The 14,464-nt window shown below is 49.3% G+C and overlaps 9 protein-coding genes across 9 annotated transcripts; 7 read left to right on the plus strand and 2 right to left on the minus strand.

The window, feature by feature from the left end:
• Nucleotides 1-11: 11 nt before the first annotated feature.
• On the plus strand, nucleotides 12-1,280 carry BABINDRAFT_18759 (uncharacterized protein; the record flags this gene model as incomplete). The annotated part of the gene is made up of 1 exon (XM_019131203.1): nucleotides 12-1,280. A coding segment is annotated over one exon (1,269 nt), but the record flags the coding sequence as incomplete, so codon positions are not given.
• A 540-nt stretch (nucleotides 1,281-1,820) lies between these two features.
• EXO84 (exocyst subunit) lies at nucleotides 1,821-3,635 on the plus strand (the record flags this gene model as incomplete). The annotated part of the gene is made up of 1 exon (XM_019130335.1): nucleotides 1,821-3,635. The coding sequence occupies one exon, from the start codon at nucleotides 1,821-1,823 to the stop codon at nucleotides 3,633-3,635; it is 1,815 nt and encodes a 604-aa protein (XP_018987284.1).
• A 476-nt stretch (nucleotides 3,636-4,111) lies between these two features.
• On the plus strand, nucleotides 4,112-5,526 carry BABINDRAFT_45969 (uncharacterized protein). The gene is made up of 2 exons (XM_019132110.1): nucleotides 4,112-4,269; nucleotides 4,326-5,526. The coding sequence occupies exons 1-2, from the start codon at nucleotides 4,199-4,201 to the stop codon at nucleotides 5,398-5,400; spliced, it is 1,146 nt and encodes a 381-aa protein (XP_018987285.1). The 5' UTR covers nucleotides 4,112-4,198; the 3' UTR covers nucleotides 5,401-5,526.
• Nucleotides 5,527-5,759: 233 nt separating this feature from the next.
• BABINDRAFT_45970 (uncharacterized protein) lies at nucleotides 5,760-8,066 on the plus strand. Its single transcript, XM_019132111.1, has 2 exons — nucleotides 5,760-5,879; nucleotides 5,930-8,066. Exons 1-2 carry the CDS (start codon nucleotides 5,773-5,775, stop codon nucleotides 7,797-7,799), a joined length of 1,977 nt encoding a protein of 658 aa, XP_018987286.1. The 5' UTR covers nucleotides 5,760-5,772; the 3' UTR covers nucleotides 7,800-8,066.
• Nucleotides 8,067-8,118: 52 nt separating this feature from the next.
• Nucleotides 8,119-8,988, minus strand: BABINDRAFT_165467 (uncharacterized protein; the record flags this gene model as incomplete). The annotated part of the gene is made up of 1 exon (XM_019130336.1): nucleotides 8,119-8,988. The coding sequence occupies one exon, from the start codon at nucleotides 8,986-8,988 to the stop codon at nucleotides 8,119-8,121; it is 870 nt and encodes a 289-aa protein (XP_018987287.1).
• A 1,087-nt stretch (nucleotides 8,989-10,075) lies between these two features.
• On the minus strand, nucleotides 10,076-11,275 carry CUP5 (H(+)-transporting V0 sector ATPase subunit c). The gene is made up of 3 exons (XM_019128101.1): nucleotides 11,242-11,275; nucleotides 11,128-11,140; nucleotides 10,076-11,026 (listed from the first exon to the last, which is right to left on the minus strand). The coding sequence occupies exons 1-3, from the start codon at nucleotides 11,253-11,255 to the stop codon at nucleotides 10,571-10,573; spliced, it is 483 nt and encodes a 160-aa protein (XP_018987288.1). The 5' UTR covers nucleotides 11,256-11,275; the 3' UTR covers nucleotides 10,076-10,570.
• Nucleotides 11,276-11,925: 650 nt separating this feature from the next.
• On the plus strand, nucleotides 11,926-12,484 carry BABINDRAFT_160179 (RNA binding protein). The gene has a single exon (XM_019128102.1). It carries the CDS (start codon nucleotides 11,977-11,979, stop codon nucleotides 12,355-12,357), a length of 381 nt encoding a protein of 126 aa, XP_018987289.1. The 5' UTR covers nucleotides 11,926-11,976; the 3' UTR covers nucleotides 12,358-12,484.
• Nucleotides 12,485-12,524: 40 nt separating this feature from the next.
• BABINDRAFT_160180 (uncharacterized protein) lies at nucleotides 12,525-12,804 on the plus strand. The gene has a single exon (XM_019128103.1). The coding sequence runs from the start codon at nucleotides 12,598-12,600 to the stop codon at nucleotides 12,790-12,792; it is 195 nt and encodes a 64-aa protein (XP_018987290.1). The 5' UTR covers nucleotides 12,525-12,597; the 3' UTR covers nucleotides 12,793-12,804.
• Nucleotides 12,805-13,136: 332 nt separating this feature from the next.
• On the plus strand, nucleotides 13,137-14,382 carry BABINDRAFT_170548 (uncharacterized protein; the record flags this gene model as incomplete). Its single annotated transcript, XM_019130747.1, has 2 exons — nucleotides 13,137-13,175; nucleotides 13,222-14,382. 2 exons carry the CDS (start codon nucleotides 13,137-13,139, stop codon nucleotides 14,380-14,382), a joined length of 1,200 nt encoding a protein of 399 aa, XP_018987291.1.
• Nucleotides 14,383-14,464: the final 82 nt, after the last annotated feature.

A 14,464-nucleotide genomic window follows, 5' to 3' on the forward strand; every position in this document is an offset into this window, starting at 1 on the left:
TATTCTCAGCCATGTCGATTAACAGCGAGGAACTTAACTACTTGGTCTGGCGATACCTCCAAGAGTCGGGTTTTGCCACCACTGCCTTCCTGCTTCAGGATGAGTCGCGCTGCGACCGACTTGATGAGCAGTACGCGCCCTACATCCCCGCAGGTTCCCTTGTGAACTTGACGCAGCGGGGTATCCTCTACTGCGAAGCCGACGAGCTTGTGGACGATAAGGGCCACATTGCCGATAACACAGACACGATAAACAAGTTCACGCTCGTGCGGGCGTTGATGAAGGACCAGGAGTTGCCGACGGAGCTCACACAGCGCGACATGACACCCCACTACGCCAAAACAGAAACCAACGAGCCAGATGTACCAGTACAAGAGGAGAAAACCACCGACGACTTTATCCAGGTAATTGACAGCACGTTCACGTTCCCGGCAGCCACCGCAGCGCAGTGGAACCCCGTTTCGTCGGCGCCGGTGCTCGCGTATGCCAGCTCAACCGCTCAGATCTGCGTCGTGCCCCATGCGGACACGCTTCTTACACTCGCGCACCCGCTTGCGCAGTCTATCAGCTGCTGCGCATGGGCCCCTAATGGTGGGCTCCTTGTGACGGCACAGGAGTCGGGCGAGTTGCGCTTGTGGAGCACCGACGGGAAGTTGCGCAACGTGTTCTTCTTGCACCATCTCCCGGTGGTGACGGTCAAATGGAGCGAAGATCTGAAACACATTGCCAGTTTCGATGTGGGAGGCAAGCTTATTGTCTGGGACATTGCCAATGCCAGTGCCATCTACCAGTCCACCCTCTCGGAGCAAAAGGAGGCTCCGGGGATCGAGATTTGCTGGCTCGATCCGTCAAAGTTGGCATTCCCAGCCGAGAATTACACCATCAACATCCTCACCTTGGTACCCACTCCAGCGGTCATCACCACTCTTGTTGCCCACACCGTCACCATTTCCGCGCTCACGTACGACCCGCGCGGTAAGCGGTTGATTTCAAGCTCGGACGACGGACAAATCTGTCTCTGGTCCGGCCATTCGACGTCCCCGGTGCAGATCATCAAGGCCCACTCGCAGCCTGTGGTGTACGCGGAGCCGTTTTCCGACGATTTGATCTTGAGCGCCAGCTTGGACGGCACGGTCAAGGTGTGGAACTCCCGGGGCATCCAGGTGGGTCTCGGGTTGAATGACATTGGTATTTCGTGCGCGGAGATGTCGCAAGATTCCAGATGGTTGGCCACCGGGAGCATTGACGGGGATGTGAAGATCTGGGATTTGTCCAGCATCCACGGCCCGCAGGAGGATTACAAGCTTAGAATTGTGGGCGAGTTCCAGGCTCCGGTCACGGGCGAGGACGAACTGTGCCCGGTGATTGTGCTTAACTGGGCAGGTCTGGAAAAGCTAGCGGTATGCTATGGCGAGGGGAAGGATGGTGTGGTTGTGGATTGGAAGGCCACGCCTGCTATACTGGCTGTGACAGCAGACGGTAAAGAGCTTTAGTTGGGAGGGTTCACACAGAGGATAGGTCTTTGGGCATAATTGCCATGGTGTGCACCTTGTATTATTACGGGTAAAAGTTAATAAATTTAAGGCGTTGTAAACAAGCGGTCGAGTATGGATGAAAGGGTGACAGATTTTTGTCTTTGGAAAAATAGATATATCACGCCTTGAGCCATCCAATCTCTTAAGGTGTTGCATCTTGGGGTGCGATGCCGCTCTCTACACCGGGCGTGCGCATACCGCCATAACACTATCACCATCCGTGCAGTTTTAACCACTTTTATCTATTCTGGCACTTCCACTTATTCCTTTATTTTCACAACCCAAATGGACGAAATACAAATACCCAAGCTCAGAAAACGAACGGCCAAGCCAGAATGGGCAGCCCCGGTAAACGACGCTGCCTCGTTTGAAACCACTGCTTCGCGAAACCCGTACGCCGAAATCAGCCAGCCGTTCGGCCAACCGTCCTCTTCGGCGCAGAGCGTGAAACCAAATGTGCTCTCAACCAAGCGGAATCGTAACGCGTCACGTTCCATCAGTCAGCGATTCTCGGTGCGCTATAATGACGACTTTGCGTACAATGCCGCAGACGCGCCGAGTCTCCCGAATATCGCCAACCTTAATCTCGACTCACAGGCACCACAGGACGTCCAGACACGAATCAACACCGAATTGGCGTATGCTGGGGCGGCGGAAGTGGTGCGATTTGCGCACGGCTTGAAGCAGGAAGATGAAGTGCTCACGGAGCAGATCAAAACCAACATCAACGACAACTATAAACACATCTTCCAGCTCAGCACCGACCTTGTGCTCACCGAGACCGACTTGAACCTCTTGCGGACGTCGATTACCGAGCTTTGCGGCGTGATCGATACGTTACAGGAGCGAGCACGCGCGACGGTGGGCCAGACCGCAGAGGGCGCTTCGCGCGCGCGCGACCGCTCATCCATCGTGGTGCTCGAGAAGATGTGGGCATCCGCGTTGGCCAGCTTGTACAAGCACGTGGAGGGTGCAGCTAAATTTGTGCCGCCGATTCCCGGGCGCCACGTGTTTGCGGAGAGCGGACGGTGGTCTGAGTTGAACGGGGCCAACTGGAAGGTGTTCCAGCCCATCCACCTCTTTGTGTTGAATGACCACGTGCTCGTGGCAACCAAGAAGAAAAAGACAACCAACGAACACGCCTTTAAGCTCGTGGCGGTGCAGTGCTGGCCCATCCAGGATGTCACGATGGGCGACATCACCCCCCCGCAGACCTCCCCCGACGTCTACACCATCAACATCAAGTATCAGAGCTTAAGTTATCTCTACCAGACGGACCGCTACGACCATTACACAAAAATCAGCACGGCGTTCAAGGAGGCAGCACACAAGTTCCGTGCGCAGGCCGACAAGCGGCTCTCGCGCAGCGACAAACGGCTCTCAGGCGTAATGGACTTGAGCACGCGCGTCAAGTCGCACTCGCGCACGCAATCGGAGGCGAATGCGCCGCAAGATGCGAGTATGCGTGAGTTGGGCGCCATTGACGAACGCGTCGACGAACTCTGCATGGCGGTGGCGCAGCACGAGTACGCGAGCTCAGTAGCGATTTTAGCGGAGTGCAAGGCGCGCGCCGCGGCGGTAGAGACACAGCATCTGGACGTGGCGGTGCTCGTGGACCTTTTGGCGTTGAAGTTGCGGCTGCGCGAGGACCAGTTGGTGCGCGACTTGGTGCACGCGGTGCGCACCGAGCACACCCGCGCACAGACCGCGGTATTGATGGCGCACTTTACGCTGTTGGGAATCTTACACACGGGCCGCGATGCATACCTTTCGCAGCAGTCGCTCCGCATAGACGAGTTAGTCAACGAGATCAGCTTTCTGAGCGAGGTGGAGGTGTATGTAACGCAGGTGACCATCGTCACATTCCAGTGTGTGAAGCGCGCCATCACAACATATATTGCGGCGTTTCCAGCCGACACGTTCAGCTTTGTGGTGACATGGGCAACTGCGGAGGTTACGAAGTACGCGCTGTTTTTGAAGAATCAGCTCCACGGCGTGCGTGCTGAGTCGGAGGTACACCAGGCATGTGTACAGATTGCACGTGCGCAGGCGGACGAGTTGAAAGCGGTCGGAATGAATGTGGATTTTCTACTCGAGTAGCCTCCTGGGTTGCAAGCATGGATCCTGTACAGCTGGACATGTAAGCGGCACTTCTCTTCTAATGAAATGCGCCGGCGGGAAAATGCATTCGTCTCAGATTATCCTATGAATGCACCGTGAGAGGATTAGCTAGCAGAGGTCTGTCAACCCGTCTCTCCCTGATCTCCTTGAATTTTAGTGTATTGTCTTTAAAAACGGATATAGGTGTCGCGGTGGGAGAACTTTATGTAAGCTTCTATAACAATTCAGGATAACACGGAAATCCCAACCTTAATGAAGGCCACACCGAAGGGAACTTTAGCGCTAGGTCATTCAAACAAATAATCTGGAATTTTCCGACCTCGCCTTATACTTCATTTATATTCATGGTGGGAATAAAATGCGAAATTCCAATCGAGCCAGTCTCACCTATCCTGCATATACTCTTATCGCCTTCGCTGTTTTGATTTCAGCCATCACATTCGATATACGTCAAACAGTTGACACCGGCTAGATACACCTCACCAGTCGTTGACAATAACATATTTGATACTGCATCCGGTTTAACTTTCTACCCAAAACTCATGCCTTCTTCTCCTTCCACACCGACTGCCTCGGTAACGGCTGGGGAATACCTCGAGTCGCAGCTCCTTCTGTACGTTTAGCTCCCCCCTTCGATCACACTGAACCCACGTATACTAACACCCCTAGCGAAAAAGAGGCCCGCGAGATTATGCCGTATGACCCAAACACGTGCTCGTACCAGTTTGGACCGATTCGCCAGCAGCTCTTTGCGTGTCTTACGTGTATTTCCAAGGACGGAAACCCCTCTGGCGTGTGTTACTCATGTTCCATCCAATGTCACGCTTCCCACGAACTCGTGGAGTTGTTCACAAAGCGCAACTTTGCCTGCGATTGTGGCACAACAAGAATGCGTGCGAACAGTGCGTGCACATTACGTGGCTCGCCGGGGGCGCTCGCCGACGACATTCCATCTGCAAGCAACGAATATAACCACAACTTTGCCGGAGAGTTTTGCGTTTGCGGACACCCCTATAACCCGGCAGAGGAGACGGGGACGATGCACCAGTGTTTTATCGGGGCTGCGTGTGGTGAGGACTGGTATCATGAGGAGTGTATCTTAGGGTATCCTCATGGAACGTTTACAAAGAGAGAAAGGGATAGAGATGAGAAAGACCATAATGAAAAAAAAGATGCACTGGAAGAGAAAAACATTCCGATTGACGTATCTTCTGACGACGAAGAGGTGACAATCCCCGGATTCCCACCCGCTGACTCTTTCGAGTACTTTGTTTGTTGGAAATGCACGTCAAGGTTTCCCAAAGTGTTCCAAACCATCGTGGAAGCTCTTCTGTCCGATTTACAAGTACTCCCATACACTCCGGTTAGCCTTGAACCTATGAGCAAAAAGAGAAAGGTGGACGGGCCCTACTCCCTCTTTTTTGACGATGCATTCAAGGCCCGATTGTCCCAGCTCAAGGATTCATCAGACGTGTCCAGTTTTGTCGAGGACCATCCCTTTTTGGTTTCTGATGACCCGGTGTACGAGCCCCCTCCGGATATCTCGGACGACGAAGGCAGCATATACGATATGGGCAGCAAGATGTTGAACAGCATGCCCCGTGAACAGGCAATCGAGAGCATCCAGGCGTACGAGAGCATCAAGGACAAGTTGAAGGACTTTTTCAAACCGTTTGCCGAGGGGGGCAAGGTGGTGACCGAGGATGAGGTGAGGAGCTTTTTTCTGAAGATTAAAAAACCATGAGTTGTATTGTGGGTAATACCATTGTAATGACGTAGCCCAGTTAGTTTCTTGAATATTTGATTGTCCATACCATCGTATCACTTGTGTAACTCCATAGTTTTTTATGCCATATATTTTCCAATGTTCCACGTGCAAAGTTACGGACCAGATGTCAAAATATGTCTAGAGCTAACTGTTAAGTTATATAAAAATAATAATCTAGTGAAAGTCTTCCGTGATTCACGAATATTTGTTTACGATAGATCTTGGCTGGTTATCAACTGATCCTACATTTGCCTGCGCGAAGTGGCAATTTTTCAGATCGCGCTACGCGTAAGTTTGACCTACATTTTGTTTACCTTTCGTTACACGCTCAGCCATTCTCACACTAAAATGTCTTCCGATGTCATTCTCATTGCAAGTGATGATGAAATTGCATCTATCAGATACCACATGAAACCCAACATTGTTCGTTCCCGAACGCCTGACCCCATCCAAGTGTACGTATATCCAAGCCGTCGCTGAGAGCTTTACGCTAACATCGAAACAGTATTGACATCTCCGATACGGGATCTGAAGACGAAATTATATTAATCGAGGATGTTGCTTCCAGTCCGAAACTGAACCGAAACAATCCAGGCCTCCCCCTCGGGAGCCTCGCCCCACAGCAGGCAGCGCCTCCCAGCCCGAACCGCCACATGGATTATTTAGAAGCAATCGCTATCTCAGATATCAGCTCGTTACATGTGCCATCGTCGCAAAATAATCTGACGTCGCATAAAGCAGTGCTACCAAAAAATACCTACAATCCTCCCGACTTGAACCCCGATTTATTCTTGCCATCCTCCCAAAGCACTGATGTGTCTCCGAAAAGAATTCACGATCTAACAATCCCCCCCGCTGAATCTCCCACCAACCCCGTTACTAAGGGCTCCACCATTCAAGACAGAGATTTGTTTGTGCCGTCATCCCAAAGCAGCTTTAGCCCTTCCAAGACAAAACCTCTTTCCCCTCCCAAGAAGCACACCGTGACCACGGTCCCCGGTAATGCTGAAGACGACAGGTTTCCGCACTCCAGTCCGGTACGACGGGTGGAATCCTCATTCATTTCTGAATTCTCAGACGAAGGTGTCTTCAGATCAAACCCTCTCACTGCTTCTAAGCAAGGAATCAAGTTTCTAGATGACTTTCTCGCCTCGGAATCCGACTCGGATAGGGATGAGATCGCAGTATTGAAGGCTCCGGACACCGTCAGGGTGCAAAAACACAGGCTTGTTTCCGAGATCATAAATAGATCAAAGCCATGCCCTCCTGTGAGCAAAAATGCGTTAAAGGTGCACGCAAAGGGGGGTAAGGTTTCCCTGCTTGATACGGCACCTAGGCTAATCCCGACCAGTCCCTTGCTTACCTCAGAGGGTGACATTGACATCTTGGTTGAGCCATCCTCTATGGGTGTTGTCCCTCCCAAACCCAAGCCTTTTTCTACTAAGGAACTAGCCAAGGTAAACAAGACCAGTCGGTCGCGGGAAGAGCTCATGCGAGAGATGATTATTCACTTTGAGGACGGCTTACACGCGGCTTTTTTTAAGGAACCATTGGAGGAGCCGTTCCGCTTAACCAAGGTGACCCACTCATCCAACTCGCTCCCCATCATCACTTGGAAACGCGTGTGTTCCGCCACATATGATGCCGAACAGGACCTCTTTGTGCCGTGTGTTCCTGTGGTGGTGCCTGAAAAAATTGCGGTGTTGCACTTTGACTCTGTGGATTTTGTAGAACGGTTGGTGCACCACAAGATTGGGACCTCGATAAGAAATTTGAGGGCACGGGAGGCGTATGAGACGGTCATCGTGATGGTTGAAGGGTACGATGCGTACTTGCAAAAGTTACGGACAAAGGACAACAAGCGGTACGAGTCGTTGGTACGATCGCACATTGGCGAGGGCACCACCAAGAAGCGAAAGACCGCGGTTAATGAGTTTGAGGAGGGCTTGACGGATACTGACGTGGAGGTGTTGGTACACGAGCTCCTGGTGATGCTGAAGGTGAATGTATTTCCGGTGAAAACCCGGCACGATGCCCTTACGTGGCTTGAGACCCTTACGTACACCATTGCGGGGGGCATCTACGACAGATCTGAGCGAAACTTGGACTTGGCTACCGTGGGAGTCGTGCGTTCCGGCGCTACCCCTAGCGAAGCCTATCTGCAAGCATTGCGGCAGTTGAAGTTTGTGACGGCACCGGTATCCGAGAAGATCAAAAACAAGTACGACAGTCTCTACATGCTCTTCCGGGCAGTAACAGTAAAGAACGGGTTAGGACGAGGCCCCGACGGTAAGCCCTTGACCCGCGAAAGTATCAGCAGCTGTTTGACCAAGTTGTTTACCAGTACCGACCCAATGGATATCCTCGAAGAGTAGATGCCAGGATAAGTACAAGGAGGATGAGATTATGAATGTTACCTATCCGATGGATATCGAGGAGCAGATGTTAGGACAAGTACAAAGAACGATATGGATGCCGTTCTAGAGGTATCCAAACACGCTGGTATATGAATCGCTATGGTATAGCTACACGAATTATGAAATATTATTTGTATTAGAATCTGATATTCACCAATGAAGGCTTACCTGCATATCACCGGGCAATCCATTCTACTTTGAATGCTGGAGCTTGATGTATGCCACCTTACAGAACGTCCTGAATGTAATGTTAGTTATATAGTACAAATGGCCGAGCTTAAAGAGTTACTTGCTTGACGTTCTGGTAGTCATCCTCGGATAATTGGTCCTTCATGCCTTCGATGCCCTTGAAAGCTCTGGTGACCGCAGCAACCTCGGTAGCCAGGAATGGGTATTTGTAGGAGGCCAAGAGACTGATCAAGTTCAACGACTTGTCAAGACAGCCCATGTGACCGTCTGGGGTAATGAAGCTGGTAATGTGCTTGATGAACTCGCCATCCTGGATCTCCCTGATCGCCTCCTCGTCAACCTTGAGCGAGAGCAACGCAGACAACAACGATAAAGCACGCAACTTGACGTTATCCTTTAACTCGCTGGAGTTCAAAATCGGACTAACGACAGCCCAGCCCTTGGCCTCGGAAAACTTGCCGATGATGGCCTCGTTGTTTCTGACGAGCGAAGAGAGCGCGTACAACCCCTTGAGTCTCACGGAGGTGTCCTTCTCCTCCTCCGAAGCGAGCTTGAGCAAGCCTGTAAGAGCGTTGTCGTGCTTGATGTAGTTGTTTTGGCAGTCGGGATTGTTCTGGACGGCAGTCCCAACGATGGAGGCGGCGTATCTCCTCAAGGACGGTTCTTCGTTGGTTAATTGGCTGATAACAGACGGCCACAACTTCATGTTTTCGATGTTGTTGGCATTATCCAAATTTTCAATCAACATTTCAAAGTTGTCAAAGGCAACTTCCTTGTTTTCCAAGGTGGCTTCCGGGTGGAGCATCACCGTCATGTTCTGCTTCATCAAGGTAGGCTCATCTGGGCCAGCGGCACCAAAGAGTCTGGCCATCTGTTCCGGGTCCGGCTGGCCAAGCTTTTCCAACGTTTCTTGGTCGCCCGAGTTGGCAGCGATAGACCACTGCAAAATCTTTTCCATTGTGCAAGCTGTAGATGAGAAATAAAATTCACCGCCTGTAAAAACCCCCTCTCATTTACTGGAGATGCATATATATATATTTCGGTATCCGGTATGTAAGCTGAATAATTTCGCCAACCTTGGAAGATTCTAGCACTTTCTAGGTGAGGTTCGATTGCATAGAGGGGATGTAGCAGGTGCACACTAAAGGATCTACGGTTCTGAGCAAAATGGCCATGTGTACAGATGCAAGTGGTTAGTTGTTCTCCTGAGAACTAGGGGCGATCTACGTTACTAGGAAAAAATCGTAGTGGTTCTGGCGCTGCGTTTGGGATGCTAGACTCAACCTACGAGGACCGTTTTCTGGTATCAGACCTGACGCATTCTACTTACATGCCCGGCCTAAATAACTATACACAAAAGAGACAAGAAATGTGCGCTCCCTGGTAAGGAGAAGAAGCCATTGGACGAAGGTTTTTTCAACCGTCCCACAACCGCTCCAGCTGGGATCACTATCATGTAAACATGATCTACTCTCGAACGCGTTGTAGAGAGTGGCAATCTAGAATCCCTCTCCCCGAAAGGAAAGGGGGCATTGACACTCTACAATAATACGCGTCCTGGGTACAATAGGGAGGAAAATCTGAGCAGAAAGCGTAGCTTTCGGAGCAGGTGCATGCCCCTTTATAGTCCATGTATGGCTCTCGACGGGTAACCCTATGCGGGTGCGATACTTTCGACTATTTATCTCGAATACGTTTTTGGTAGGGCTCCAAGATTTGAGAGATGCACGACTATCGAGGGGTCTGAAAGCAACCTAGGTGTGACAACAGGGTCTATAAGGGCCGAATTATGGTTTGATTTTATATAGAGAACTTAGAAGGGGAACTGAAATTAGTTTTCTGGGGGCTTCCATCAGAGTATAACTATTGTCCAAGCTGGTTGAATTGCGCTGCGCTGGATTTTATACATGAGCACATTGAGATTGCAGACCGGAATGTCTGCTTATGGACATGCTGATAGCAAGACGATGCTATCTGACAATAAATCTTGTGGTTGAAATGATCCCAAGAAAATAAAACTATAAAATATCTTTATAAATTAACTTGTAGCTTTCATAAAAGGTGAAAAGACTGGGCTATATGACATTCCAAAGCAATCTCTGTAAGCCGTCAAAAATCCATGCTGTCGAAACCGATAATCGCGTGTTACCAGCCGCTTTGTCTACAATAAGTTTAAATATGAGAATATCAATAAGAGAAATGAAGAATATTTGCGTACTGATATAACAAATCGACCGAAAGGAGCACACAAATAAACTCTGGAACCAATGGCAGGATGATAAATCTATAAAACAAAAAAGATAGATAGTGAAAGGGGAGACGACATTAGGGAATGACGTGGTAGAACATAGTTCAGGTTTTGTATTTTATAGGCTGAGCTATCAAAGATAACTCAAATGGGAGGATTAAACCACAACAGTTCCCATACAAGGCGAATCAACGATTGGATGGAAAGGTGTTGAAAGAGTATGTCGTGAAAGTATCATGTACGAATGCCAGATACTCTACTGACCAGTCTCCTGTGCAGCGAGGGTTGCAGTTTAACACACGACGTCTTGAGTGGCTCTGGAGTTCAACAACAAAGCCACAATCAAACCGTACAAACCCAAGACTTCGGCGAAAATCAAAATCAAAATCATACCAACAAACAATCTTGGTTGCTGGGCGGTACCTCTGACACCAGCGTCACCGACAATCCCAATGGCAAAGCCAGCAGCCAAACCGGACAACCCAACGGACAAACCAGCACCCAACTGGATGAAGCCGGTGTACAAGGCCTGCTTCTGCTTCAAGGAGTCAGACACCAAGACAGACACGACCAAACCGTAAATAGCGATAATACCGGCCATAACGACTGGAACAACGTTCTTGACCAACAAGTCTGGTCTCAAAACGCAAGTGGCACAGATACCGACACCAGACTTGGCAGTACCGTATGAAGCACCGAAACAGGTGAAGACAATAGCGGCGGTGCAACCCATAGAACCAAAGAATGGCTAAAAGTGTTAGTACTTCGTTGCGAGTGGGCCCCTAGGCGTTGGCGTCAGAAAAGAGCTCGCCTAGGCAAGCATCATTCGGATTGATGGATGTTACATACAGCGTAGACAGGACTATGGCAATTGGGTTAGTATTCTTGCTTTGAAGCCATGTATTAACGCGGTGGGGGTATCAACGCGGTGAAAGGCACTGGCACAGTAGAAACTATACATACCAAAGATCAGACATTATATATTGATGTAGCGGGTAGTGATATATCCTTGATAAGAACTGGTTCCTTAAGTATGGGGTGCGACATGTTATCTTTCCGTCCCAACTTATCGAGGCTGACCAAGTTGGAGCTGCGAGGAAGGGACACAAGGGAGCGAAGCGTTACCCGATCATCGACATTGGGAGTACCGAAATTTACACTTGCTAAGTGGCGTTTACGCACGCATGACCGGGGCGCATTTGGGTAATACTAGTCGGGAGCCTTGAGTGGCAAATATCCGAGAGCCTCCCAGAGGCTTTCGCTAAAACAGTATGACTGGTTCAAGCCTATGGATATTGATAGCTAATTTTTTTTTGTATTACGATGGTTGTTACGCGTTTTCCCGAGTAACAGTGGGCGAGGGAGTGGCTCTTCTCAATGCCCCTCGGCGAGCTTTAGATAAGGCGGTATCGGGCAGGCGCACGTTTTGCAGGCGAAGTAAAAGTGCCATCCTGCACCTTCCAGTCGTGTCCGTCACAATACATCACCTGACCCTCCACGTGATTTGATATGCAGAAATTTCTTTTGCTGCGAAAATTTTTTATGTACTGCACGATTTTCACAAAAGTTTTACTGGCATACTTAACCTTTACTAGATCCCCTTTCCTTCTCTTTCTGGTTCCTCATAATTATTATCATTTATTTTAGGGGCGAGCCACAGCAAGGAACTCCACTATTATCTTAACCTCATAACTAAACATGTCTGCTCCAAACCCAAAGGCCTTCCCGCTCGCCGACTCCGGCTTGTCCCAGCAAATCTTGGACGTTGTTCAACAGTCCCACAACATCAAGCAATTGAAGAAGGGTGCTAACGAAGCCACCAAGACCTTGAACAGAGGTATCTCTGAGTTCATCATCATGGCCGCTGACACCGAACCAATTGAGATTTTGTTGCACTTGCCATTGTTGTGTGAAGACAAGAACGTTCCATACGTCTTTGTCCCATCTAAGGCTGCCTTGGGTAGAGCTTGTGGTGTCTCCAGACCAGTTATTGCTGCCTCTGTCACTTCTAACGACAACTCCCCAATCAAGAACCAAATCTACGCCATCAAGGACAAGATTGAGACTTTGTTGATTTAAGTTGAATCGAGATATCTTTTCGCATTAAAAATTACTTAGTTGACGGTTTCGGTTTAGCATTTGGTTGCTGGCTGATCTGCCTGTATATTATTATGTAATTTTAAAATAATCATGTTTTCCTACCAGCTGTAGGTCTGAGGTACTGCATCTGTCAGGTACTCTACTTGAACTGGGCGGCCTTGATGGTTGGCGCAAACCCCTTGTACGTGATATGCAAGTATATCTTGGGTATCAAAAGGAATGGGAACCTACGATTCAACCGTACCGATACTTCACCTAGAGTATGAAGATACGGTTAATCCTTACTCTCATAGATTACAAAAAAAAAACTACGGAATTGGTGCTAGTCACTGGCACCAGTCCATTCATGGTGAATCAGAAACCGCAAACCAAACTATACAAACTAGTCAGAATCCCTTTTTATACCAAATATAAACCCATACCGTGGTCTCTGTACAAACACAATAGCCAAAAAGCTCCACCCCTTAAATAGCACTTGATCGCATGATACTTGCCTCAGCTTTGTTATGCGCACTTCATGTGACATGTGATGGGCGTTCGAGGATTCTAGACCTTACTAAGTGAGCCCATGTAACGGACTTTGCAGAGACCGAGAATGCGCCTCGCGTACGATGCACACAAGTTGCTATGCAGGCTCACACGACAGATCTTTAGATATAAGCAGTTCCGCTGTCTAAATCTTGCATTTTAACGGCGCCCCTTTTACCAACCTCTTCCTATACCCAGCTCCACACCTATTTTCCTGCCTTAAATCCGTCATGTCACAAACCATAGGACGGAACCTACGATACGGTGCAGTATGTATCCTATATTCAGGCGGAGCGTAGTTACTAACATCCACAGGTTGGGACATTCATCGGCGTCACAATCTACAAAAGAATCGATGCGAAATCAATCCTCGCGCACCACTCGACGTTTGCCCACACCAGCCAGTTTGGTCTTGTGAACGGGTTCCTTGTGCTGTTGTTCCTCCTCGGCCAGTTCACGAAATGGCTCATCTTCGGTAAGCTCAACCCTGCCGAAATCCGAAACTTGAAAGACCACATGTATTTCACTATATGGGAGTTTGTGCTCGGGTTGCTCATTGTCCATCGAATAGGTACCTCGAGGCATGGTGTGGATGGGGGTGACAACTACATGACCTCGGTGACCTACTCACTCAAATACGGAGGGCTCTTTTTGTGCGTTTTATTGCTCAAGTCTTTTCATTTGTTGTGTGTGGACCGGGTGAACACCATCTTTGCAAACCACGATAGATCCGTTGAATCCAGCTGGTTTGGACTTCGGGCATCCTTCCAGCAGAGGAAGTACACGCTCACACACTTGCGCTTCTCCTTGGGGATCGTTCTCTTGAACTTTATCGATTTGGTGTTGATTCGCAGGTTCAAGAACGAGGTGTATCACTACAAAAACTACAACTTGTTGCTTGTCATCTTTGGCTTCGAAATCATCAATCTCTACCCCTTGATCATCTTTACCAGTATGAAGTACTTCTTGAACTACCGCGAGTACTGTCAGAGTCTGGGGTCGGACGAGGAGCCCCTGGGCTCCCACAAACAGCAGTTGCTCAATGCCCTGGAGTTTTTGGTCAATGCCGTCAGATTTATCAACTACTGCATCTTCTCGATCATCTTTGTGCACCTATTCACCGTCCCGCTTCACGTCTTGCCCTCCTCATACAAATGCTTCCGTATTGCCGTCAACCGCACCCGTGTGTTGATCGAGTACAAGAAAGCCAGCTTGCGGTTGCTGAAAATGGCAAGGCACTTTACCACACCCGGCATCGAGGGCTTACAGCTGTGTGACTGGAGATGTACAATCTGCTACGGAGATCTAGTTTCGGCGTCGGGCCGGTGTCGAGTAGAGTCGGGTGATGTTTCAGCCTTGAATGAAAGCTTGACGGGCCTTATCTGCGGGCACGCGTTCCACTCAGAGTGTATCAAAAGCTGGCTAGTTTGCTCCACAACGTGTCCTATCTGCAGAAGGGGAATAGCGGAGAAATAGAATATGCTATATACCATCGTGACTAATGCAATATGAATCCTTTAATAATTATGTGTAACATGGAGAGGTCGTATTTGGGGGG

This window comes from Babjeviella inositovora, assembly GCF_001661335.1.
Source record: "Babjeviella inositovora NRRL Y-12698 unplaced genomic scaffold BABINscaffold_2, whole genome shotgun sequence".
In the NCBI taxonomy this organism is placed as follows: Eukaryota; Fungi; Ascomycota; class Pichiomycetes; order Serinales; genus Babjeviella; species Babjeviella inositovora.

Bases quoted from the DNA above. Each gene is read 5' to 3' on its own strand.
- BABINDRAFT_160179 (XM_019128102.1), top strand. From the start codon at position 11,977: ATGTCTGCTCCAAACCCAAAGGCCTTCCCGCTCGCCGACTCCGGCTTG.
- BABINDRAFT_45969 (XM_019132110.1), top strand. From the start codon at position 4,199: ATGCCTTCTTCTCCTTCCACACCGACTGCCTCGGTAACGGCTGGGGAA. The intron at 4,270-4,325 runs GTACGTTTAGCT...TAACACCCCTAG, and splicing joins CTCGAGTCGCAGCTCCTTCT to CGAAAAAGAGGCCCGCGAGA.
- BABINDRAFT_160180 (XM_019128103.1), top strand. From the start codon at position 12,598: ATGGGAACCTACGATTCAACCGTACCGATACTTCACCTAGAGTATGAA.
- BABINDRAFT_45970 (XM_019132111.1), top strand. From the start codon at position 5,773: ATGTCTTCCGATGTCATTCTCATTGCAAGTGATGATGAAATTGCATCT. The intron at 5,880-5,929 runs GTACGTATATCC...ACATCGAAACAG, and splicing joins ACGCCTGACCCCATCCAAGT to TATTGACATCTCCGATACGG.